A 27,898-nucleotide genomic window follows, 5' to 3' on the forward strand; every position below is an offset into this window, starting at 1 on the left:
TTGTGTGATGACGTCTTGTCTTGTCAACCTTGCGTTGTCGTCAATCGTCAACACAACAATCATAATTTTGAATTGAATTGTTTTATTTACCTGCTAGCGGCCTGACTGCTTTTGCTCAGCGTGACCAGAATTTAGTCATTTAATGAAATCGAATATATTTATAACGACACCGAATCTAGAAACTGCGAGAAAGCACTGAAGAGAAGGCTGAGTAAATTTAACATCAATCATCATAGGACTTGTTTGTAAAACAAAATGCTAGAGGTAACATGCAACGATCGTCTCGGAAAGAAAGTGAGAGTGAAATGTAACCCAGATGACACAGTAGGGGACCTCAAGAAACTCATAGCAGCGCAGACCGGTACGCGGTACGACAAAATCGTCCTCAAGAAATGGTATACTGTGTTCAAAGATCACATCAAATTATCAGACTATGAAATTCACGATGGAATGAACCTAGAGTTATATTATCAATAAGTTATATTTCCATATAAACTTTAAAACTATGTGATCTTTTTTTCAACACCAAGTCATAAGGAAATGCGCAATTAGATAAATACTCAAAGGCAATACATGAATGAATACCTTGCATACTTTTTAAAGAAAAGATTAACCTTAAGAATAACGGCCGAATGTAGTGTTCATTGAGTAAAGCCTTACTTAGTAAAGCATTTTAAATATATTGAAATAACATCCAAATGTCATAAATGGTTCACATCTAGGTCTTGTACAATATTGAGAGATTACCAAAACATTATTCACTGCATAAATACAAACGCAACACAAATCAAAAACTTATGCTTTTTTTATTTGTGTTGCCTCTGTATTTAAGCAATAATTTGCTTAGCAGTGGAATTTTAAAGTACATCCATACTTACTAATATTATAAATGCGAGTGTGTGTTTGTTTGTCCGTCTTTCATGTTGAAACTGAGCAATGGATCAATGTGATTTTGGCATAGAGATAGTTTATGGACCAGAGTCACATAGGCTACTTTTTATCCCCGAAAAATGTGCAGTTCCCGTGGGAACAGCGTGATAACCGAATTCAACACAAGCGAAGCCGCAGGCAAAAGCTAGTATTTGTTAAATCCCTTTTTTCTACTATCAGTTAGGTTACATGTTACAAGCTTTGTACTGATCTAGGCTTTATAAGTAATCTCATTGGATACCAATTCAAAATAGCACTGATAATGGCATCACAAGACGTCCCGATTTTGAAATCAATTAAAATGTTCCGCCCGGGACAGGTTCAGTCCCGCTTTGCATAGGCGACAGAAATCAGATGGTTATTGTTACAGTAACATATTTTCATTAAAATAAATGTTCCATGCCTATTTTATTTAAAAGCTTTTATTTAACTTGCAATGTATGTTTTATATGTAAAATCTTGCAAGTTAAATTTGACCCACTTCCAGTAGTCGGATTGACTTGAACAATACAATAATCTGACAGTGACATCCTGGTGGTCCAGCCAGGATTGTCTCTGCAGGATGGAACTCCTCATTGGTAAATGACATTGACATGAAATTTGGTATGACAAGACAATGCAAATTCAGTCAAAATATATGTTTTTTTACTATGTCCCGTTTTGATGAAAGAATCCCTCTTTCCAAAAAAAGTCAGGCAATGCTGATTGACAACTTATAATGGAGTATTTTTTTTTACTTACTATTTCTAGGCTCATTGTTACCAAGATAATTTTGAAAGCAGATGAAACTGATGTACCCACTTTGATACATTTTTGTAAATGTTGTAAACTTCTTAGTCTGTAATTATACTTTTATTCTAAATTGTAGGATAAAAAATATACACAAATTACATTCAATTGGACTGTTTTATTTCATTGCTTAGGTATACAACATTAAATGTCAATATAACTTACATTTGGTTACATGTTTGATTGATGACAATTTGGTGATGTGCATAAGATATTAATTGGATGTCTTCCAAGCATCTTTCAAGACTTAAATTATGATACAATAGACTCCTTAGAGCCTCGTCTTGACTAGCCATAATGGCGTTCTTTGTTTGTATGGTAGATTAAAAATGGAGTGTATGTACTCTCATCAGTTCTTATATGATGAGTTGATACTATAAAAGCAGATAAAAAATAAAACTAATAACATGTTAGTCTTTGAATAGATCTGATTTTGGTTCCTTGTAGTGCATGCAACTGTACCAGCACTCTACCATAATACATCATGCAAATGGTCAAAAAGACTATTTACAGAAGAGCTAGCTGCTTATACCACCACTGTAATGAATGTGCCATAACCCCCATAATCAAGGAAATTATGTGAATACTTTACAATTAATTTGCCTTACAAAGTTACAAAAACCTTTCATACATTTTCGATTTTGAACATAATTAACATAAAACCCTACTAGGATAATATCTTTCAAAGCATTCTGGGGAATGTATTGCACCATTGATTTGCTACCATGCGCTTGTTGGAAAAACAGCTAACTTGGTAAATTGCTAAGGGTAAAGGGGACTATCGGGAATTTTCCCGTGAGTGCTCTTAAGTACGATTCACATTGAGCGGCCGGACGGCGTCCTAGCGCTCTTTATAACATGCCAAAGGAATTTAAAAGGTCTGTGCAGTACTAACATCACATATATATATTTAATAGAATTTACACAGCTTGCGGCCGGTCGGCTCCTTGCGCATTCAGACAGCTGCATTCGGCTGCCGTGGAGGCCGGTCAGCTGCGTTCGACTGCCGTCGCGTTCGATCAACTCCGTCCGGTTGGAGGACGCCAGTCGGCTGCCTCAGCGTGCTCGAGGAGCCGGTGGAACGCGGCGGCAGCCGATTCCGTCCGGTCCGGTCAATGTGAATTGTACTTTATGGGGAACTCGAATGATGACTCGGTTGTCTTCTCGCATGTTCGCACTAAAGCTGGGTAAAACTAGTTTTGTCTCTGTGCGTCCCTTATAACTAACAGTTGGAAAGAGGCGCATTATGCAAGAAAATGGCATGCGTGATAGACATTGTAGACATCTTCAAATATAATAATTAATTATACTATAGTCCTCATCATCCTCAACGTTGAACTGCCACTGGCGTCTATGGCACAACTAACGTTTAACTGTTTACATCTATATCACATAAAAGCAAATATAAACTGTTAAAAGTACTTAAAAGACCCCAAAACATACAGTATTTGTACTAAACAAAGAAAAGACTATTCGCAAACTTTAATACACATTATGTACAGTACTAATCCACAAATCAGTCCATTAATAAAATACAACAATACAATACGACAACATAGTCTTACTAATATAGGCAACAGTAATACAAACAGACAAACATAATGATTCAATGTCACAATAAGTAATGTTTCAGAAGTAACAATTAGTTCAACGGTGTCTTGCCTCAAGCATTTCCGTCCCTATTTTATGTTTTAAAGTATTTTAAGAATATATTTACAACAATTGACATCGGTTTTATAAATATTACATTACTAGTGTCAATAAGTATCCTGGCTGAAATCAAAGAATTATAGGCATTAGACCAGACACACTCCTTCCTCTGTGTACTAGTCTTGGATTAGCTTCTAAACAGAATTCTATGATCTAACTTTCTAAGTATGTATATTTTTATTACAATACTTATCATATCGTAGAAGAAACAGCTTCAATCAAGTAAAAAAACAGAAAATAGATTCACATAACACCATTTTAAATCACCGTCATAATAGCTGGCACATAACATGGCTTTTTGACTGATTACGTTATTTATTGGATGAATGGTTGGTTTTTCTTTCTCTACGGCTATTTACTGGTCATTTGCCAGTCATTTAATTAGTCATTGAACTGTCATTTAAACATATGACAGTCTACAAATTTGTTTAGTTTAGACAGTTCCTGCCCTGAAATATTTTTTTTGTATCACTTACATATGTTCAAAAAAAAGGGAGATTCATCCATTACTACTTCAAATTTTTAATTGATTGAAAAAAAAAGGTCATGAGTCGAACTCGCACATCGCGGGCTCACAAACTAAAGACACAATTAATTTGACCTACTGTCTAACCCTGTCTAATACAAGCCTTCTAATATGTAATATTTTCGTTCGTGACCAAACGAAATACCTATGCAGTTAAGTAAGTTAAGTAGAAAAATGGTTATTCTCTACGGCCCAGCTAAGAATACTTTAAACAGAAATTTTATTCGTATTAAATAATTAAATATAATCCATGCCCTAAATTCCTTAAATGTTAACTAATCCAACGCGGCTAAAACAGATAATTAAGACGAAATATGTACAATATTTATACCGCTACGCACGATATCACAACAACTGCGCTCGAACAAAAGCGAAGCGATATCAGTCTGAATATATTAGCTCCATTTAGTCAGTTTCCGAATCTCGCTCTCAAGTCTTGTTCTCACTTAGCTAAAATTCTACAAAATCGCGGGATTACGAGCTGAGCTATTCCCCTTTGGAGTATCGCAGTATTTTTAGCTATACTGACGACACTAGGGATAAAATACGGATGGCTCTAAGCGCGAGTTTCTGGCGACAACCGCGGCCGTCGCCGCTTGGTTCTGTTACGTCATATATGTACAGGAACGTGTAATAACAGCGCATCGCGCCGAGGGAACTCTAGAGCGCACATTTCGCATTTGAATGGGCCGCCTTCGTGGGTGGTGGACGCGGTTAAAGGTGAGGAAGGGGGTGAAGGCGCGGGGGGTGATTGTGGAGAGGGCGCGGGGGAAGGCTCGGGTGAAGGGGAGGGGGAGGGGGTCGGCGAGCGCAGTCGGATCGCCCGCAGGTCGTCGGCGGGGTGCCGCGGGGGACGGCGGCCGCGGACCTGTGAATAATAAACACTCATTGGTATAGGTATCCTGGTCATTGTCAAATTATATGCGTGTAAATTGGTTCCTGCCTATATATATCGTTATCTGGTAACATTATTTCATAATAGTTAACAAGCTAATCTGTTCAATATAGGAATGGACAGAAGGAAAATAGGCTCTTTATAGTGCACGCTTTAAGAAGTCATTTAATAAATTGCTTTTTTTTAATGTACGGTCCAAACTTAATTCTAATTAAAATATTGAAGACATCAATATTAGTTTCATTTATTCATTAACTAGCTGTTTCCCGCGATTTCGTTTCTCGCTATTCCGCGGTAACTATGCAATTTTTCAGTATAAAAACTATTTTATGTCCTTCTCCGGGACTTGCACTATCTGTATACCAAATTTTATCTAAATCGGTTCAGCAGTTAAGACAAACTTTCGCATTTATAATAAATTAACTTTTGTCCGTTATAAAAAAACATATCCTATTTTGCTAAAAACAGAAACGTCTTCCTATAAATAACCTCACGAGGCGGAGGTAAACAACATTTTGCAAGAAACGGAACGTTTATAATATTGTTAACTCGATAAATATTCTGTACCTACAATATATATAGTTTTTTAATCGCCGGTTTGGATCTAAATGTGATGACCTTTAATCATATACCAATAATTAACTTTTCACAACTAAAGCAATGCACCAAATTTGATGAAATTTGGAATGGAAAAAGCTTGAACTTAATTTTTTTTTTATTGGACTGAATGGCAAACGAGCAAGTACACCAGGGGTATTGCAGACGCGTTGCCATAACCTAGAGGCAAGGCCTTGAACTTCATAGCAGGAACTACAAGTAGAATATTTTAAAACAGGGATTAAGAGTGGATGAGTCCACGAAATACAGTTATTAAATCTATAAATATAAATCAAATTAATATTATGTTAATTCTATTTTAAAACCAAAACAACTTATAATTCAAATACGAATCAATTTCAAGGTTACAAATAGACGTGCTTGTTGATTTTATTTTATTAACACTAGTCTAAGTATTGACCTTTATATACTAACACCTATGGATGATGTGTGTCAAATGTACAATTGGATTGGTTAAAATTCATAAACAAAGCAGGGATTGGTTAGCTCGCGTGATGCAATGATTCACAAAACTACATAGACAATTGGCGTTCAGACGGATCACTTCTTACATTTAGGGGCTATTTCACCATCCATTGATTAGTGTTAACTGACGGTTAAATGTGATGCCGTCTCTATTTGTTTCGTTCTAATAGACGGAGACGGCATCACACCTAACCGCCAGTTAACACTAATCAATGGATGGTAAAACAGCCTCTTAACGTCTCAATGACGTGTCATATATTGATAATGACAGCTTGTTTTTTTAACCCTTTAGTGGGTAACGGCAAGATATTTGCCGTCATACGACTCAGATATTTTATTTTTTTCTCAATGAACGTGTTGTTAGTTAATATAACTTTTGGTTCGCATAAGAGAACATACTCGTACCAATTTACGAAAAAAAGAATAGCAGATAAACGTTATTCCAACCCATGTTAAATGATGATTCTTAGGCCTGAACTTAGATTTTTAACTATTCCTTACAATTGAACAAAAATGTTTGTAAATAAAAATTTTGTTTTCTGGATTTATCCGATAGTCACAATTCTCTACTTTCAGAGACAAGATTGGCGATATAAAGTTTAAAGAAAAAAAATCTGTTATTTGATAATTTAAAAAAATGAAGACGGCAATATATTTGCCACTATCCGTTAAGTGTCTGGTGTTTATTAAAGGAAAGGGTGGGTTAGGCTACAATTGTTATTGATTTATATATGGAGCAATAGCTTAATTCAATACTTCAAATTTGCCTTTTACCTTTATTGCTGAATTAGCCGTGTTAGTTAGAAATGACAACGGAAGTAAAAAAATCTCGCAAAAAAAGTGTTAAGCATGGCCCGATATGCTCTTGCCCGGTTATTTATTTGAAAGAATTCAGTTTTAAGTTAAATAAAGGTTTTAATTATTTCTTATCATCTATTGGTTTTTAATTTATTTATTTTAGATACGTCGTGCCACCCGTAGTTCCCCCGGCAAACTGACATGACGGTCTTGTCACTTAATGCCCTTGGCTGATAGCGGCAAACATATTGCCGTCTCATAATTCGGAAACCCTGCAATAATATATACATTTCTCTTTCTCAAAAATCATAAAAAAATTCATGCTGTGCGTATCGTTAAAGTTCTCGATTCATTGCTTTAAAAAAATAATGGTCAAAGGGTTAAGCGACATAAAAGAAAAGAGGAGGAGGTTATCAATTCGGTTGTATTTTTTCATTTGTTAGTTCTTTACCTCAAAAGCATAAATTCCTTGTAGCGATTTACCAAATCGCATTTCACCTCGATCGAACTAACAAAATTTCAATAGAACCTCGTACTTGATGCAATTTTTCGCATAGCTTTTTATAATAGTATAAATATATAATTTGTAGAATCTCAGTTTTCGTGTAGTATTTTACCTTAGACGCATTTCCCGCGATTGATGTTTGCCCGGGCCTCTAATTAATTTAACGCGTTAATTGACGTTTGTACTAAAATACACTAATACACGATCCAGATGAAATGCGACTAAAACTAAAAGCAACTAAAAAAAAACATGATTGAGTGAGACACAATACGATATTTAATGCACAATCGAGGTGAAATGCAACTAAAAAAATAAACGATTGTGGCTAAACTACACTACAATCAAATACATGATAGAGGTGAAATGCGATTCGGTGAATCGCTACTCGAAATTTATGCTTTTGAGGTAAAGAACTAACAAATGTATTTATTTTGGCTTTACCTCAGAACTCCGTCATTCATGAAACGATTTGAAAAAATATATTTTTTGTTTGTCATTGAATACCTCTAATTATGAGTTTGATAAGTCCCATGGGCACAAAATCAGGATCTGATGATTGGATCCTAAGGAAATCGAGGGAACTCTTCAAATATTGTAGAGCGTGCATTTTCAATCATTTCCACACAGTTACTAAGCAATTTATGCTCCTCGTAATGCATATGGTGAAATGCAACGGGTGGTGAAACACCAGGAGTTTTGAATAATGAACGTCTCTGCATGCGTCTCGTAAAAGGTGACGAGCAGTTGACATTAACTATTGTATCTTACATTATTCACACTAAAAATCATGAAAAAAAAATTATAACAAAAATCAACGAAAAACTTTCAATAATGGTGGTCATTTAAACTATTGTATCTTATATTATTCACACTAAAAATCGTGAAAAATATAAAGACTGTTTGTACCTATTGTTTGGGCGATACAGGAAAGAAGAAAATATGAAGAGGGGTGAGGAACCTGTCATTTACATTATGTGAGCCATAGACCACAGACTTGATACTGACCATCTCCAACTGATAATGTATTTGAAATTTTTTGAATATAAATCTAATATGGTATTTGACTATTTTGTATATGTTTTATAAATTAAAACTACACAATGCCTGTTATCGAATAGAAAAACAATTTTTAAGCTACCTTTACAAATAACAAAGTTATAAAGGTTTGAAATTCAAGATTAGAAAGAGAAATAATGGTGGTCATTTAAACTATTGTATCTTATATTATTCACACTAAAAATCGTGAAAAATATAAAGACTGTTTGTACCTATTGTTTGGGCGATACAGGAAAGAAGAAAATATGAAGAGGGGTGAGGAACCTGTCACTTACATTATGTGAGCCATAGACCACAGACTTGATACTGACCATCTCCAACTGATAATGTATTTGAAATTTTTTGAATATAAATCTAATATGGTATTTGACTATTTTGTATATGTTTTATAAATTAAAACTACACAATGCCTGTTATCGAATAGAAAAACAATTTTTAAGCTACCTTTACAAATAACAAAGTTATAAAGGTTTGAAATTCAAGATTAGAAAGAGAAAGACATACTGGCATGTGACATCACACGCCAGTACCGCCATACTGGCTGCATAGAGAAAAGCGTTTGAGAAAGAGACAGGTATATAGATTTTACAAAAAATCACTATAAATCCAATTTTCAACAGATTTAAATTTTCCCTTCGCTGAACACTATCTGTATATCTATATTTTCATAATAATATTAAGATACGGCAAAATCAGGAGTTGTCAAATACCGTATTTTACGTCTACTTACTAGTGGAAAGTGATCCCTGGACATTTTAATTTTGCATTGTTCCTGCACCACTTCATAACACACGTTGGCATGATAATTTAGAGCTGTTCACAATCAAAAATACGAAAATTTGTAGTGAAGTGAGCTCACTAAACTTGCAGAATAAATGTCAGTCAAAATTAAATGACGCGCATGCGCACCTTAGCGCAGGACACACTTAGGACACAGTTTCAAGTTTAGTTACAATTCCTGACTTATTATTTTTTCGTAGTGTATATGTCTGTTTTCTGACTGACTGTTTTCATGTGTGTAATTGCGTTTTTTTTTATATGTGTGTCTCCCGTAATAGTGAATAAATTATTTCAAATTGTTAGATGCCTCGGGCTGTAACAGAGAACGTTATCTGTTGAGTGAGCTACCAGTTACCTGCTTAGTCCTTGGTCTGACGGTCTCCTCGGTGTGTATGAGCTTGGGGCGCGGCGCGGGCGCGCGGCGGCGGCGGCGGCGCGGCGGCGAGGGCGGCGGGGAGGGCGCGGCGCGCGGGGGTGACGCCGAGCCGCGCTCCCACTCGTGCCGGGGGGAATCCGCTTCCGACTTGATTTTCCGCCGACGCTTGTATTTGCGTGGGCCGGTCTGTGCGACGTCAGAGACAATTAGAGGTGCACGCCCACGAGTAAGAAATATTGACTAAATATGCATTAGGAACTGGTGGCGTAAAATAAACATTTATGTTAGGCAACCCGAAAAGCGAGAGTAGCGTGAGTTTGTTGTAATAGGATAGTATGTATACTAAAAAGTCCGTTCGTTAGATTATTAGAAAAAAGGACACGTATTTTTTATTTTGCCTGTTCAAATTCCGCATGATGTCACCCAGTGGGTCACAAGCACGGCGTGACCTCACCGGCGCATTCCCGAACTTTGACGCGCTTCATTTTTGTAATTTTTTTGTCTGATTTACAAAAGAAAAAATACATGTTCAATATTTTAAAATAATCCAACTGATGGACTAAACAGAATATTTTTTTTTTCAGTTTCTCATTACTTCTCATGCTCGTAGACTTCCTATTTAAGTCTCTCTCTCTCTCTAGTGCATCCAAATCTTCGTTTAAGGCCAAGGTGAGTGAGGATCACAGTGTAAGGTCAAGATAGACAGGTGTCAACAGCCACAAAGAAAAAGGTTTCTATATATTTTTTAAATAAAACTAAAAACTAAAAGGTACCCAGTAAGTGAACAATTGTTTCCACTGTTGCTATTTCATCTACTTGCAATCGAAGTGAAAAGCAGAGTGTAAAACTCGAGCATTAAACCCATTTTCCCCTCGACGTGTCTATGTATATGAACGTCTTGGGTAAAATGGCTCGTTTTATTCTCTTGTTGTACGATCTACTATTTTTTCCTAGAAAACTAGTCAATCATCAACAATTTAAATTATTTTGATATTGTAATAAATAAAACATAACATAACCCTCGATAAAGCAAACTTAAAATAATAAAACATTCTTATGACTAAAGGCTTAGAGCGAAACACAGCCCAAACGGATTGTTAAGTTCACTCAGCTAATCGACCAGTAAATACTCGCCTGCGGTTGTCGTTTGAGCGCCGTGTTAGCATCGCAGTGTTGGATAAGATGTTGCACTAGCTCCGCACTTGAGTGTAGGGTTCGTCCGCACACCACGCAACAGAATGCCGGGCCACCTATAAATCGAACGATATGTGAGCAGATTCACTACAGCAGTTCCTAACTTTTCTTTAAACATACTCCAGAAAATTGTAGCTATGGTGCGGCAGGAGAGCTGATTGATTACACAAACAGTTTTATAAAGTACTCATTGCAAAAAATGTAGTGAACGAATGAATGAGAACGATTGACATAAAATCTAGAAATCTCAACCATCAGGTTCAGAGACATGACATTTGGCATTGGCATTTGGGGTATTTTTATGCAACGTTAATGAAGACCATACCGAATTTTTGCCAAATCTCAATTCAACTGATTTAATATGGTGCAGTCATCATACGGACACAGACGTGACCCATAGAGTAAACGCAGCTTGGCTAAGATGGAGAGCCTTAACAGGAATACTCTGTGACCATCGAATGCCAATACAACTGAAGGGAAAAGTATACAAAACAGCGGTTAGACCAGCAATGATGTATGGTTCCGAGTGCTGGGCCGTCAAGAAAAAGCACGAACAGAAGATGCATACAAATGAGATGAAGATTAAAGATGCTACGGTGGGCAGCGGGAGTGACGAGACTTGATAGAGTGCGCAATGAGTATATCAGAGGCTCCTTTAAAATTGTCCCCATTGCCGAGAAGATGGTCGAGAGCCGTATGAGATGGTTCGGACATGTGATGAGGCGTGACGAAGAGTACGTTGTGAGAAAAGCCTTAGCTATCGCAGAAAAGAAAAAGGGCAGAGGGCGGCCATTGGCCACGTGGTGGACAACCGTTACCAAGGACGTGAAACGGGCACAGCTGGACATACTGACAACCCAGGACAGAGCGTCCTGGCGCCGAAAAACGAGGACGGCCGACCCCACCAAGTGATGGGAAAAGGCACGGAAGAAGAAGAAGAAGAGTCATCTGCATTAATATCTGCCACAGTAAAGCGTGCAATTTTTTTTTATCTGACACATCCTACCGGCACTAGAAATATATTTTTTTATTCTACTGGATGGTGAACGAGCAAGTGGGTCTCCTGATGGTAAGAGATCACCACCGCCCATGAACACCTGCAACACCTGCAATAGAGTCGTATCAGATATTTAAGAACGCTTTGTTGTGTCAGATATTAATTCAGATATAGTGCGTAATGTATTTCCATCGGGATGTCAATCGGAATACGACGTATTAAATGAGTGACATTTTCATATCCGTTAATTAATATGGAACTTTATTATTTAGTGTCAATTGAAAAATGTACGGAGTCAGCATCAGAAGTTGATGAGCGGTTCCAGTGTTCAAAATGTACTACTCACAACTCTACTATCAATGTAATAAATAGTAGAGTAGGTAAAGAGTATTTAGTTAGATCGTTTTGAGGACTACAGCTGCTTATCTACTTCTGCTGCTGACTGTACGATGGGTACTGAACCTAATTGAGATAGCATGATAAATACGAACTTTTCCGTTAAAATACGATGGAAAATCATTATTCACATTTGTGTTGGAAGGTTACCGTTGGCGCGGCGGTCGGGCGCGGAGTGGTGCGAGCGCACGTGCTCGCGCAGCACGACGCGCTGGTTGAACGCGCGCGGGCACACCGCGCAGGCGTACGGCTTCTCACCTGCGCACACGTTAATAGTTCTATCAGTTTCTCTGACAGACTAGATGGCGCTAGTATCGCGACCTAAGTTTGACAAGTCTTGACATTTTGTGTCACTTTTGTGATTGGTTAAATAACTAAATGAACCAATCGCAAGCAAGACTGCAACGTCAATGGGTATTCTCGATACTAACACTGTCTAGCGAAATTTCGTGTGTCAAGAATTCCTCATTAGATTGCTGGACCAACCATGAACGTCTTACGTCTTACTCAGATGTGCCAATTAACTGTAATGCAAGTGCAATTTTATTAAATGTAAGACCAAAGTGAAAGGCGTCATGACTGTCATAGCAAAGAAAAAGAGGACGTAGACAAGATTCGCTGGACAAGACGAGTCCTTGGATGAGAGAAATGAGACCCAGAGCGGATACTCGCGGACGACATTCGACGGCACAGTGGTCGGCAATGAGGGCTATCGTTTTTTGTCTCACTAGATGGCACACTGTTCCGTGAGGTTTTTAAGTATGGCTTTCAAAGTCTGTTATTACGGGCGTGAAAACAAAGTTTAGATTAAAATCATATTTAATACACCTTAAAACCGTACCATAAAATATCGAGCATGCCACAGTGTTGCATAGTCCCCGTTTTGTTCGGAAAAAAGTGAGGCCAAAGGTTTCCGAAAGACAAAACTGTCTCAAAACACAGACATTCATTGCCCCGGAACGCATATTTGCCATAATTAATTTCAGATATTGCAAAAATTCACAAAATAATTCTAATAAAATAAATCCGCGTAGCTCACCCAAAAACTATGAGATTTGACATTTTGGAGACCTCACGCTACACTAGCGCCTCTAGTGGCGAATTCATACGCGATAGCCCTCATTGACGAGATTTCATTATTTTTTTACACCTAAAAATTACTACAGGAATCGAAAGAGCTTTGCCTCCTGAACACGGAAAAATATTTATTTTAATTTATTTCTCCATATTAAAATAAATACAAGAAGTTAAAAATATAGATCTGAATTTGCCAATACTACCACAGAACATATATGTTTCATTTGCCTTTTTCACCAGAAAAAAGAGCTGTCATAATTTTTAATTTGACTTTGATCTTGACACTTGACGGATAACGAATGACTGACGTGTTAGTGTTATTTTGATTCAAATGTGATTTTAGCAACAAGTCGTCCACCTACCCACCGTCTCTCTGTCAACCTCGACACTGGCAGAATCATCAAAAAAATTATGGACTCACCTTTCCTAAATTTGAATTGGATTGAAGATTTTAGCTGCCCGTAGTTGCTATCGAAATGGATAGACCAGAATGGATAAACAAAGTATATACCCCTTCGAAATATACCAAATATTGTTTCGTGCCTAATTGCAAAAATTATTCATCAAAGGCACCACACAACATAAACATTTCGTTCCAAATCGTCAATGTTATGATCATCTGCCGTATCCGTAAGAAAGCTAGGTGTCGTATTTATCTGCAGTCCAGTATCCGTTATTAATAGCCAAAATCGTCGTAGAAGTCTTATATTTTAAGTTTCAGAACAAGAAAGAACTAAACCGCCTATATTGAAGCAGTAACATTTTTTAATAATGAGACACTAGACTAAAGACCATGGATCTATTGTGTGGTAGTTTTGGAGTTATGCCCTTTTAGAACAACCACTTAAAAATTGTAATAAACAGGGAGCGAAACTTTGATGCCGGTAACGTCATAATGACGCAAATTGGTATATAGGATGTTTTTATAGATATAGATATAAGTGTCAATAAAATATCCGTAAACTAAAGAGGCCAATAAGTTGTTAGTGATTATCAATGATCTAGATAAAAACACTGTATGAAGCTTGACGTCATACGGCTGTCACCGGCATCAAAATTTCGCTCTCTGGTAATAAATTAATTAATAATCCTAGTGAAAATTTAAAACTATCAGCGTCTTTCTCTTTCCAAACAAAATACAGAGAACTAATCAGATTATAGTCTTAGAAATATGAAATCTTGTCAATTGTTAAACAGATAGATAGATTATTACGCTGTGATTTAACTGTACCGGTATGTATCCGTTCGTGCTTGCGAAGCGTGCCGCCGTCGGCGAACGCTTTCCAGCAGAAGCGGCAGGCGTAGGGCCGCTCGCCCGTGTGGATGCGGATATGGATCTGCTGCGAGCTGCGAGACCCGAACACTTTGCCTGAAACAAAACATTGTGCGATGAGTACTCACTAGAAATCCTGCTAATTTCATAAACTAGCTGTTGCCCGCAGCTTCGCCCCATTTCCAGTTGTGTTTAAAAATTTGTTTAACACAAACTTTATCCTGACAACAACGAACACAAAAAATAATTATCCAATTCAGTGCAGTCGTTTGGATGTTGTGTGCATACAGTCAAGTGCAAAAATAAATATCTGTTCAAACCACTCAAAAATGTTACAACGGCCTTATTGCGTCGGAATAAAAGTCTGTGGTACATATTCTTGAAACTTTGAATAAATACATATTTTTACATTTGACTGTACATACATTTCGGCAATTCATTTTTATTTAAATAAGATGCTAAAGTTTGACGTGTGCGAGTAAAAAACTGTCAGTCAGAATTATGGGCTCCCGCGAGCGAAGCCTCTGGTAAAGCCTAGAATTTATTGACAAGTAATATTTTCAGGTCTCATTATAATGTGACCTACCGCACTCTCTGCAAGGGAACTGCCGCGAACTGTTAGACGAAGTGTTATTCCTTCCCCGCGCCATTTTCTTTAATCTGAAATAACAAATTGTTATGTCAAAAGCGGTTAATAAGAATGGAGAAGGTATAATGATAATTTTCTCATGCATGTGGAATAGATATAAATAAATAATAAATAAATATCATGGGACAGTTGACACCAATTGATCAAACTTGGAAGCAGTGTTGACAACCAATTGACTTCTTGTCCCAAACGTAAGCAAAGCTGTGTACAGTTGCCGGCGTATTTTATTTATGCCGCTATTTCGCGACGAGGGCACGTACCCAAACGGCTACGGCGCCAGCTATCGTGCGCATGTACTTGTAGCACGCCGTACTTTTTTTTTGTCTTCAAATACTGGCAAGTTGTACGGCAAGCGGTCGGCGTGCCGCTCGGCGTGCGCGAGCAGCTGCAGCGCGTCGGCGCACGCCTCGCCGCACACCTCGCACGTGTGCTCCGGGCACGTGCTGCACGAGCTGTCCTGTACAGTACCTGGCGGGCGGCGCCTGGCGGTCGGCGTGCCGCTCGGCGTGCGCGAGCAGCTGCAGCGCGTCGGCGCACGCCTCGCCGCACACCTCGCACGTGTGCTCCGGGCACGTGCTGCACGAGCTGTCCTGTACAGTACCTGGCGGGCGGCGCCTGGCGGTCGGCGTGCCGCTCGGCGTGCGCGAGCAGCTGCAGCGCGTCGGCGCACGCCTCGCCGCACACCTCGCACGTGTGCTCCGGGCACGTGCTGCACGAGCTGTCCTGTACAGTACCTGGCGGGCGGCGCCTGGCGGTCGGCGTGCCGCTCGGCGTGCGCGAGCAGCTGCAGCGCGTCGGCGCACGCCTCGCCGCACACCTCGCACGTGTGCTCCGGGCACGTGCTGCACGAGCTGTCCTGTACAGTACCTGGCGGGCGGCGCCTGGCGGTCGGCGTGCCGCTCGGCGTGCGCGAGCAGCTGCAGCGCGTCGGCGCACGCCTCGCCGCACACCTCGCACGTGTGCTCCGGGCACGTGCTGCACGAGCTGTCCTGTACAGTACCTGGCGGGCGGCGCCTGGCGGTCGGCGTGCCGCTCGGCGTGCGCGAGCAGCTGCAGCGCGTCGGCGCACGCCTCGCCGCACACCTCGCACGTGTGCTCCGGGCACGTGCTGCACGAGCTGTCCTGTACAGTACCTGGCGGGCGGCGCCTGGCGGTCGGCGTGCCGCTCGGCGTGCGCGAGCAGCTGCAGCGCGTCGGCGCACGCCTCGCCGCACACCTCGCACGTGTGCTCCGGGCACGTGCTGCACGAGCTGTCCTGTACAGTACCTGGCGGGCGGCGCCTGGCGGTCGGCGTGCCGCTCGGCGTGCGCGAGCAGCTGCAGCGCGTCGGCGCACGCCTCGCCGCACACCTCGCACGTGTGCTCCGGGCACGTGCTGCACGAGCTGTCCTGTACAGTACCTGGCGGGCGGCGCCTGGCGGTCGGCGTGCCGCTCGGCGTGCGCGAGCAGCTGCAGCGCGTCGGCGCACGCCTCGCCGCACACCTCGCACGTGTGCTCCGGGCACGTGCTGCACGAGCTGTCCTGTACAGTACCTGGCGGGCGGCGCCTGGCGGTCGGCGTGCCGCTCGGCGTGCGCGAGCAGCTGCAGCGCGTCGGCGCACGCCTCGCCGCACACCTCGCACGTGTGCTCCGGGCACGTGCTGCACGAGCTGTCCTGTACAGTACCTGGCGGGCGGCGCCTGGCGGTCGGCGTGCCGCTCGGCGTGCGCGAGCAGCTGCAGCGCGTCGGCGCACGCCTCGCCGCACACCTCGCACGTGTGCTCCGGGCACGTGCTGCACGAGCTGTCCTGTACAGTACCTGGCGGGCGGCGCCTGGCGGTCGGCGTGCCGCTCGGCGTGCGCGAGCAGCTGCAGCGCGTCGGCGCACGCCTCGCCGCACACCTCGCACGTGTGCTCCGGGCACGTGCTGCACGAGCTGTCCTGTACAGTACCTGGCGGGCGGCGCCTGGCGGTCGGCGTGCCGCTCGGCGTGCGCGAGCAGCTGCAGCGCGTCGGCGCACGCCTCGCCGCACACCTCGCACGTGTGCTCCGGGCACGTGCTGCACGAGCTGTCCTGTACAGTACCTGGCGGGCGGCGCCTGGCGGTCGGCGTGCCGCTCGGCGTGCGCGAGCAGCTGCAGCGCGTCGGCGCACGCCTCGCCGCACACCTCGCACGTGTGCTCCGGGCACGTGCTGCACGAGCTGTCCTGTACAGTACCTGGCGGGCGGCGCCTGGCGGTCGGCGTGCCGCTCGGCGTGCGCGAGCAGCTGCAGCGCGTCGGCGCACGCCTCGCCGCACACCTCGCACGTGTGCTCCGGGCACGTGCTGCACGAGCTGTCCTGTACAGTACCTGGCGGGCGGCGCCTGGCGGTCGGCGTGCCGCTCGGCGTGCGCGAGCAGCTGCAGCGCGTCGGCGCACGCCTCGCCGCACACCTCGCACGTGTGCTCCGGGCACGTGCTGCACGAGCTGTCCTGTACAGTACCTGGCGGGCGGCGCCTGGCGGTCGGCGTGCCGCTCGGCGTGCGCGAGCAGCTGCAGCGCGTCGGCGCACGCCTCGCCGCACACCTCGCACGTGTGCTCCGGGCACGTGCTGCACGAGCTGTCCTGTACAGTACCTGGCGGGCGGCGCCTGGCGGTCGGCGTGCCGCTCGGCGTGCGCGAGCAGCTGCAGCGCGTCGGCGCACGCCTCGCCGCACACCTCGCACGTGTGCTCCGGGCACGTGCTGCACGAGCTGTCCTGTACAGTACCTGGCGGGCGGCGCCTGGCGGTCGGCGTGCCGCTCGGCGTGCGCGAGCAGCTGCAGCGCGTCGGCGCACGCCTCGCCGCACACCTCGCACGTGTGCTCCGGGCACGTGCTGCACGAGCTGTCCTGTACAGTACCTGGCGGGCGGCGCCTGGCGGTCGGCGTGCCGCTCGGCGTGCGCGAGCAGCTGCAGCGCGTCGGCGCACGCCTCGCCGCACACCTCGCACGTGTGCTCCGCCCACGTGCTCGACGAGCTGTCGTGCCGCTTGTGGCTGCAACAGATTCACTTGTTGCTAAAACATTCTTTATGCAAGCATTTCTCGCTGTCTTGTACTTGCATCACATTATCATTCAATCTACATATCATCGAGGATATAGAAGCGAAAGCAAGCTATTGGACTATATACTTCAACGATTTATAAATATGTATCAATAACGCTGGCTGTATACACTTCCGGCGAGAACTCTCCTTCCACTACTTGTCGCAGCGACAAGAGCTATCAAAAACGACTTAATCATAAGATGTATCCTCATAAAATAAATGAGAATAAAAAAAAGAGCTATCAAAAATAAAACTCGCTCAGCGATGATAGCTTGGCAGAACTCACGTTGGAAGAACAATCAGTGATCATTTTACTCAATAGTGCGAGGGAATACACTTGCATAAAACTTTATAACCCAGCGACAAAACTAACTAAGTACTCGCTTTTCACTGCTTGTCAACTCGGTTCTAGTTTCTAGCTCTACTTGCTTCTGGGTCATCGTCAGCAGTGGAACAAGTGCCTAATAGCGATTGAAATGGTAGCAGAAGTACACCCATCTGTACAGTACAACTATAATGTTAATGTTGCTTGGAACTCGTCGGTTTTTTTCGTTTTTTGAAGATTCATATGAGAAAGAAAAAGAAAACCGACCTTCTGTTTCGAGGTTCGAACGTGATTAGCTAACTAGTATAGTACCTGTCATGAAGCCATGGCGACCTAGTGGTTTGACCTATGGCCTCTCAAGCAGAGGACCATGGGTTCAAACCCCGGCTCGCACCTCTGAGTTTTTCCAAATTCATGTTCGAATTTACATTTGAAATTTATCACGAGCTTTACCGGTGAAGAAAAACGTCGTCGTGAGAAAACCAGCGAAGCAATTCAATAGTCTGTGTGTGAAGTTCCCAGTTCGCACTGGGTTCGCGTGGACCTACGGTCCAAGCCCTCTCTCATTCTGAGAGGAGACCTGTGGCCAGCAATGGGACATGTATACATAGGCTTGGATGATGATGATTGTACCTGTGCGCGGCGGCCTGATGCCGACGCAGTAGATCAGCCCGCTGGAACGCCACGCCGCAGTCCTGGCAGAACAGCTCGGGCCCGCGCTGCGTGTCGAATACGGCGCGCTCGCTGCCGCTGTCAGCCAGCGGCGACAACTGGTACTCCATGTCGTCGTCGCCTAGAATATACCAGCTCTATGTTAACACGTTCGTAGGCAGTTTTCGATTCGAAAAATCCTAAATGTTAAGTATGATAGTGTTGATTTTTTGTATTTGGATAGATACGAGGTTGAAAAGGTAAGCGGTCGATATTTAGCCACAATTGTGTTAAAATATGATAATACTAGCCTTTATCCAGGCGAGAAAGGATTTTTGGCAGTACAAAAAAGGAGCATTATTAGTATGAAAACATTTGGACCTGAGTTGGAGTCATAGGGCTCCCGCTCGGGCGGGGGCGGCTGGTGCGGATGCCGCAGCCGCGCGTGCGACGAGAGCGCCTCCCGCGACCAGCACAGCTCGCCGCACGCGCTGCATTCCATAGGCGAGTCGCCGCCGTGCACCTAGAATATCGTAAAGCTTCATTTACACCGGAGGCTGTATTGTTTAACATGCTGAGCTGACACATCACATACACCATCTCTTCTACCCTGTCTTATACCGTGTGACAGAAAGAAGTGGCGAAAATGATTGTGATTTAAAACAAAAAACACCTCGGATTTACCACGCTTAACAATAGGAGTAATAATTAGCTCGACGTTACGGCAACATTGTTGTGGTCATGGATTTTATTCACTCATACCTACTTACTCATAACTATCACAACACCTGGAACTTTACTCCCGTCCCGGATGTTGTAATAGTTATGACTAAAAGTCACGAAAGTTACAACATAAACGATATCATCGTTTTTCAACAAATACGATGTGTCATTTTGTCGGTTGTCGTATTTAAAAGGACGCGAGGATGGCTAAGGCTGTTAGCAGTACTCACCCTGGCGTGCGACTGTAACGCCTTCTCCCTCGCGAAGCCGACGCCGCAGTGGCGACACACGAACGGCCGGCTGGGGTCGGCGGGCGGCGGCGGCGGCGACAGCGGCTCCGGCTCGCTGGCCGGCGAGGGCGGCGTCGGCGGCGGCTTCGGCGGCGAGCGCGCGCGTCGCGACCATTGCTGCGTTCGGGCCGATGTCATGTTCTCCCAAAGCCCATTCTGTTAATATATATAATAGTACGTTTTACAACAAGCCTCCCGAGCCGGTACGACACGTCGAGGGGAAAAGGAGTTTGATACTCGAGTTTTAACTCTGCTTTTCCCTTCGATTGCGAGGAACTGAAATAGCAACAGTGGAAACAATTGTTCATTTACCTTTTATTTTACAAAGTTTTAGTTTTATTGAGATATTGATTGATTTGAGTTATTTTTAGTTTGTTTTTATAAATTGAAAAAAAAAATATGTAGAAACTTTTTTTGTTCGTGGCTGTTGACACCTTGCCTTGGTGTTACATGAAAATTTTACTTTTTGCACTAGACTATCTATTTTGATTAGACTCTAATGACTTCTTATGCTCGAATTTATGCTTTGCTTATATGAGCATAAAAAGTCATTTACTTACGAGCATGAGAAGTGAAATAGTACATTACTGTAGAGGCCGGCAACCCCACGTTCCGGCCGAGGCTTGTATAGTGCTTTTCTCAAACATGACATGAAATATTGACGTTGTGTTACAAATAATAGGTTGAGAAGTATCGCGCTGCAGGCGCTGTGACTCGGCAGCCTGCGCGCGGTCACTCTAGCGGCCTGCAATGAGATTTCCTACAACCTTGCAGGCCGCTGGCCGGCAATGCGACCGTCTTTTGTTTCAACGCGCGCTCTGCCACACGCACGCGGCCCACGCCCGGCTACAACGCCCGCAGCCGCCCGCCGCCAGCAGCCAGCGCGACACGCGCGTACACAACACCGCGACCAGACTAGCGTCCCGCCAGCTTCATTTCTTGTTTTTTTTTATTTATTTTATTTCATGTAATGTTTGAGAAAAGCACTATACAAGCCTCGGCCGGAACCTGCGGTTGCCGGCCTCTACAGTAATGTACTATTCCGTACCGAATTCCAAGTTGATGTCAGTAACTATTTAGGAGTTCCGTCCTGCGGAGACGAACCTGGTCAGACTACTAGGATGTCACTGCCAGATTATTGTATTGCCATGCACTTTACATAAGTATCGCAAATTTCAATTCAATTAAATGACACCATACACGAAGTATAAACTCCAAAGAAAAAAAAGAGAATTTTTGAAAAGAGAAAAAAAGGATTGAACCAGTCAAATTAAATTAATCTCCAGTGTCTTGGGATAGTTACCTAACTTTTATTGCTTAAATAATAATAATTATAATAAACAGTAAGCACTTGTGCAAGTATTTCAAATAAATAACAATTTGAATTCACATCCTCTTTGGTTCTGGCTGTTTGCTTCTGAAACCACTGCCCGGCCCGCGCCGCGCGCGGCTCAAAAAAAAAATGGCTGTCAGCTCGGTTGATTCGCGGGAAATTCGGCGGACTTCGTATGTTGTGTAAATTAAATAATAAAAAGCTCGACTAGTGTGAATAAATTTTAAACGGTATTATAAACCTTGTAAATAAAATAGTGTTAAATACTTAGTATGATTTTTTTTTGTGTAAAAAACAATAGGTAAACATAGTGATTATGTATGGTGTGGATTTGGCGAGCGCTTTATCAAAGTTGGCTTCATTGAGGTTTGTGGTTCATAAATTGCTTTAATAATTTTGCAAAAAAACGAATAAACCACACAATCAGACAGTCCCCATATTATACCTATTATCAAAGCTTTTATAAAACATCATTAAAATCGCAAACTTAAAGGTTAATATTCAAACGACTTAGCCACCCGTTGCTAGGCGCCTCGATGGCCTTAGTAACGGCTAGTAACGCCTAGCAACAAAAAAACGCTGAAAAAAAACACAATTCTTGTATGACGATGACGACCCCCTTTAATTTGTAACTTTATTTTATTTTTAGTATTTGTTGTTATAGCGGCCACAGTAATACATAATCTGTGAAAATTTCAAGTGTCTAACTTTTACGGCTTAAGAGATAGAGCCCTGTGACAGACGGACGGACGGACGGACAGACAGACAGACAGACAGACAGCGGAGTCTCAGTAATAGGGTCCCGTTGGCACCCTTTGGGCACGGAACCCTAAAAAGTGAGTTTTATGGACTTATTATTTGTTCTTAGGTTTTATGTCTTCTATGTATTCACCTTTAACAATGACTATGACTAATATTATGTCAGATTATTTTTTATTTGCACAAACAGTTAATTACCTTATCAGGTAGTTTGATGGAGTTTCTGTGATGGATGACATTGAAGTATTTTCCATAAAGGGACTTACCTCGACTGGTTCAGGGTTCTTTTTTCGCCGCCCTCTCTTTTTCTTTGGTTTAATCGCTTGACTGTTATCCAACACATCAGCTGAAACAAAATTATTTTATTAGTTACCCCAGCGACCCACCCCGGCTTCGCACGGGCAAAATAAAAAAAAGGCCCAAGTGCGAGTCCGACTCCGGCGTGAAGGGTTCCGTACCTATACAACATTAGACATTAGCAAAAAACGGCAAAAAATCACGTATGCTGTATGGGATCCCCTTAAATATAAATTTTATTTTAATTTAATTAGTTATTTTTAAAGTTAATGAATATACAAATAAATATTCTGTGAATATTTCAAGCAACTACCTGTTGCCGTTATTAATATCGAGCAAAAACAGCAAAAAAATCACGTTTGTTGTATGGGAGCCCCCCTTAAAAATTTATTTTATTCTGTTTATAGTATTTGTTGTTATAGAGGCAACAAAAATACATCATCTGTGAAAATTTCAACTGTCTAGCTATCACGGTTCATGAGATACAGCCTAGTGACAGACAGACAGACGGACAGTGGGGTTTTATAGTAATAGGGTCCCGTTTTTATTACCCTTTGAGCACAGAACTCTAAATAGGTCTCTAATCAAGGGCACTTCACACACCCGATCCGCGCGAAGCCGGTCGCGTCAGCCGTCAACGTAGAGTAAATGCATTTTTTGGTTAGATTGATATTCTTAATTTCGTAATATCTTTTGAATGGAATGTCCGATTCGAATAATTCAAAAAGTAATCTTCAGGTATTGAAACCATCTTGAATATAAAATTATTTATTTGGATAAGGATTAATAAAAAGGTATGGATAACATGGTCTGATTTTAGTTGGCATTCCTGTCAACTTTTAAAATGTAAAAAAGTAGTTCTTATATTGACATAACTACAATAGTTGAACATCGCGAAGTTTTTTGTAGATATTGATATATTCTTTAATATTGCAGATCGTGGTTTTGTTCTATCATCAATAGTTTTCACAGTGCATGCGATAAAATATGTTGTATGGCAACTTTTTTTACACTTTGAGTTACATTATTGAAGTTTTAGTAAGGAACCCTAATTTTTTCTGGTAATAAATATAGCCTGTGGCACTTTGGGATAATTTAGTATTCTAATAATGAAAGAATTTTTTAAATCGGTGTAGTAGTTGTTGAGTTAATTCGTAACAAACATCTAAAAATACAAAAAATACAAATCTTTCCTCTTTATAATATTAGTATAGATTGTCAAGAAACTGTAGTATACATATTTAAGTATGCATCAGATTCTACTCTAATGCTACTTTTTAATTAATTTTTATTATACATCCACTGAGACAGCACCTCAGTTGTTTTGCGACTAAGGGAACACATGCAATTTTGAACATGAAACTACCGTGAGACTCACTCATATTAAATATAACACATACAAATGGAACACATGCAATTAAAATTCAGATGTTAAATTAATAAAGTATTTGTTCTCCGTTTAATAATAGTACATTACTGCAGAGGCCGGGAAAGAAAGGCTTGCAGGCCGAGTAAGTACAAGAGAAAGACAAGAAGAAAAAAAAGACAATGACTGTTGTCAATTTTCCCGCCAAAACTTTTTTTTATTGTGTTTGCTGTTCGGCTTTTAGGGCCAATGATACACGAACTGCGGCCCATTTAATCAGATATTTTATAATGTTAATTAAATTGTAATTTGACGTAAAACGCGTCGGTAATATTTATATATTTACATATAGAATATTCAAAGTCCTGTGAATTTATTCAGTAACTAATAAATGAACCATAGAAATTCAGATTATTAAGTTCAAGTCGTGTATGCTTTATCGTGGATATTTGACGTTTTGCATTGAAACAAAAGACTGTTGTCAGTATACTTTGAAGCCTGTTTTATGGAACACAACATAAACATTACATAGCATGTTTGATAAAATTTTACCAACAGGTTTATCACAATTGGGTAGTTTACTGGGTAAAAAAATTTATAATACATTATCAGAAAATAATGTGCACATATGTTTTCCTCTGGTAATCACAAAATGACGCGCATCAGTGTTTGGCCGTGACGTGCAAAAAGTGTCGTACGGTTTGATGTTACGCGGTAGTTCCGCTAGTTATATCTAAAGAAGAAAATCAGTGTCCGATATTTTGCGAGTTTTTTTTTCTAAATTAGCCCATTACCATAATCCACGGGGTCAGCATTATCGGGCACCATAGCATGCACTTTGAGGTGGTTCATGAGATCGCACTTGCGCACGTAGCGCACTCCACACAAGTTGCACGCATGCGGGCGATCGTTCTGATGCGCCACCATATGGTTCATCAGAGCCGCCTTCTTGCGAAAGCGACGGGAACAGAAGTCGCACGGCCATGGCCGCATCGCTGTGTATTGGTCCTGGGGAAGATTGATATATTATACTATCAGCATGGATACTGACTAGTATAAAGAAAATAAAAAATACATACCAGGAGCTTTTGTTTATTATGTGATGTGCTAGCTCATCGTCGAGAATCAGTAAACATGCCAAATAGCCAGTAAAGACGACAATAAGAACAAGAACATGTTAATGATTCAATTAATCAAATTCAAACATAATTAAGTGGTCAAATATGCTTGTTATTATATTTTTTAAGCACTGGTTTCTCCCTTTCAATGCCCTAAGATTCAAAAGGGCCTAAGTGTTAAGTTAGCACTCTAGAAATATTATTTGTAAAGTCAAAACTGTTTAGAACAACATTAAAAGGACAGAAATATTTGGTTCTTAAACATGGTTGGTCATTATAACAGGTGTTATTTTGGTACAAACTGGTGATTAGACTTTTTTCTTGGTCATTATATTCAATAAACGATTTTGACCGTATTTTATTAAAAGCAAGTGAGAGAGGAAAGTAGCATAATAAATTCAACAAAAATGCATTATGGGCAATATAGGCACAATCAGTATCCTTTGTTAAAGTACAATTCAATAGAATCTGTCAATTTTCTACATATTTAAATGTCCCTGTTGTTGCAATTATCATCTAAAAGGAATCAAAAAAGAATAATAGTCACATCACAAAGCCTTAGGCAGCCCGGTGTTTATATTAGTAGGCTGGAAGTGTCTACAGGATTGTCAGATTCTATTGAATTGGAGTTTACCTTCGCATAGTATAGGCTTGGTAGAACAGTAACACGAGAATGATACAACAATAGAAAATACACTTACCTGATCTGTAGGGAGTGGGACATCAATGTCATTTTCTTCTTTTATATTATCCAGTGCAGCTGTCGCAAAGTGATCCAATGGAACTTCAACTCTATAATGAAAAGAACTAACATTCAACAATTAATTAAAATTTCATAAAATAAGAATACAAACTGAGTAAAAAACTGATTATTTTGTAAGACTACTAATAGCTTAATAAGGTCATACATGACACCCAGTAGAAACCTGTTGTTATCAGCATTCGCTGCACATATAACAAAAATCTTGATAAAGGCAGTAGATGCTCCCTGCCACAAGGTTCAACAGAATGTCACACACTAACTTTTCAAGGTAAAATTATAACATAGTAAACTGACCTTTCCTGTCCTCCAGGGTTGACCCAGTCATCAGTGATCACCTCTTCAGTGACACACTCCACACTAGGGTCCACAGCCAATTCAGCAGCATCCGTGTAACTCACAACATCTTGTGATAAGTACATCAAGTTCTCAGCAGCTATTTGATCAGTGTCCGGGATTACAACTTCATTTGTCTAAAAAAATACACTTGCATTGATAGACATCCACAATAATGACTAAGCTCCTATTCATTATTGATAGATAGTTAACTAGCTTATATTACAAGGCATAGATATGGTAACTTAATAAAAATATAATTAATTACCATGTTTGAAAAAGATCCAGCTTGTACTGTGTCTAAGCCACAAATAACTTCTTCTGAAGCCACCACCCCTGGGATATGCTGCTAAAACAATTTTTAGTCATAAGCATGTATCTATGTATGTAAACTCTTTATTGTACAAAAGAAAAGAAACAAAACACAATTGACAAACTAAGTAATAAGTGATGAAATGTATTATTATTATTGTACTTAATATAAAATGTATGAAAGTGATATTTAAAGGCTATTTTTAATTACCTTGCTCTCCACGTCCTCCTCCCAGTGGAGATTGAAGTCATCTCCATCACCATCCATTTCGGCGAATTATGTGTTTATGTGCCAGCCATAACTATAAAAAAAAACTTATACATACACTGATACCAAATTTCCACGTCTCAAAATAAGCACAGGAGCACTTGTTCTACGCCACAATCTTGTCAACATTATTCTATACACCCTATATAATTCCTAAACCAAAACATCAACATAACCTTAATTAACAACATATTTTTCACCTAACCAACCATTCATTGATTAACACGAAACGGAATAGAGAAAAATCTAATCATTTAAAATTCACTCTGTTAGTGAAACATGGCATAATCAAACAGAAAAGCAGAACAAAAATGGTGTCAACGGCTACAAACGTAAAACGCTTAGGTTATCCTTGTCAAACGAATAGGTTAATAAACATTGATTTTCTCACCGATTTTTATCAATATTACAATAAATAATGCTCCTTTATCACGAATCGCAGTGGATTTAGTGATAATAAAAGCTGCAACATATAACTATACGTTTACATGACGCAATCAAAGAACGTATCGATATTTGAGAATTGGTTATAATAAAGTGTCGACAATAACAAAGAAAGTACAAACCAGATTTTTTGATAAATTGAAATATTTTTAAACTCGATTTTGTCCTGTAAACGGTTTAATAGTTAAGTATTTGGTTATTAAAAGAATGGCTATCTTCTACATCTTCCATTTCCCCAATCTATTCGACTTGTGTTTCGTTATTCCGTTTACGATAAAATAAACAGATTTATTTTACTGTTTTGAATAGTTTAACATTACTATAATAGATATCGCTTATAAAAATACACGGCAAAAGTATTATTTTTACTGAGTAAACGATTGCGGTTAATACAGTATTATTTTTATGTTTTATTATTATATTACATCTTAATAACGTCTGCTTATCACGGAACGTTTTTTTTTATTAGTTAAGGCGTATTTCAGTTTTGTTTTTTTATTATTATTTTTATAAAATGGCATTACTGTAGATTGTTTATTATGATCTTAGTTAATTTAAGACCTTACGATGGAGCAAATAATATGATATTATGAAAAAAACAACATAAATAAGAGAATATACAAGATGTACCGCACCGCACCGCACAATCATTCAGCAAGCATTCAGCCATGTGGTTAAATTTGCTGGAAAGGCCCTATACCACGAAGTAGCTAGCTACATATTAGTAATCTGTGCTACGAAGTGCCAAACTCGAACTTCGTATGTTGCTGTCCCGCTGACGCTTATGTCATTTAATACGCAAGTGAAAGGAACGGTACGATACGAACTTCGAGTT

The 27,898-nt window shown here is 41.1% G+C and overlaps 2 protein-coding genes across 8 annotated transcripts; one reads left to right on the forward strand and one right to left on the reverse strand.

Annotated features, from left to right (window-relative positions):
* Positions 1–1,827, forward strand: LOC141437516 (ubiquitin-like protein 5). The gene has a single exon (XM_074100953.1). The coding sequence runs from the start codon at positions 256–258 to the stop codon at positions 475–477; it is 222 nt and encodes a 73-aa protein (XP_073957054.1). The 5' UTR covers positions 1–255; the 3' UTR covers positions 478–1,827.
* LOC141437514 (uncharacterized) lies at positions 1,818–27,754 on the reverse strand. 7 transcript variants are annotated; one of them, XM_074100947.1, is made up of 18 exons: positions 27,186–27,443; positions 27,011–27,082; positions 26,563–26,653; positions 26,308–26,388; positions 26,001–26,176; positions 25,645–25,750; positions 24,620–24,833; positions 22,429–22,508; positions 20,011–20,226; positions 19,439–19,580; positions 19,040–19,199; positions 15,503–18,031; positions 14,972–15,045; positions 14,344–14,481; positions 12,186–12,293; positions 10,583–10,698; positions 9,428–9,634; positions 1,818–4,823 (listed from the first exon to the last, which is right to left on the reverse strand). In XM_074100947.1, the coding sequence occupies exons 3-18, from the start codon at positions 26,617–26,619 to the stop codon at positions 4,566–4,568; spliced, it is 4,662 nt and encodes a 1,553-aa protein (XP_073957048.1). In that variant the 5' UTR covers positions 26,620–26,653; positions 27,011–27,082; positions 27,186–27,443; the 3' UTR covers positions 1,818–4,565. The 7 variants fall into 7 exon arrangements, with proteins under 7 accessions (XP_073957048.1, XP_073957050.1, XP_073957051.1 ...); XM_074100949.1 differs by lacking the exons at positions 27,011–27,082; positions 27,186–27,443 and adding an exon at positions 27,694–27,754; XM_074100950.1 differs by lacking the exons at positions 27,011–27,082; positions 27,186–27,443 and adding an exon at positions 27,699–27,753.
* Positions 27,755–27,898: the final 144 nt, after the last annotated feature.

Source organism: Choristoneura fumiferana, chromosome 17 (assembly GCF_025370935.1).
Source record: "Choristoneura fumiferana chromosome 17, NRCan_CFum_1, whole genome shotgun sequence".
Taxonomy (NCBI): Eukaryota; Metazoa; Arthropoda; class Insecta; order Lepidoptera; family Tortricidae; genus Choristoneura; species Choristoneura fumiferana.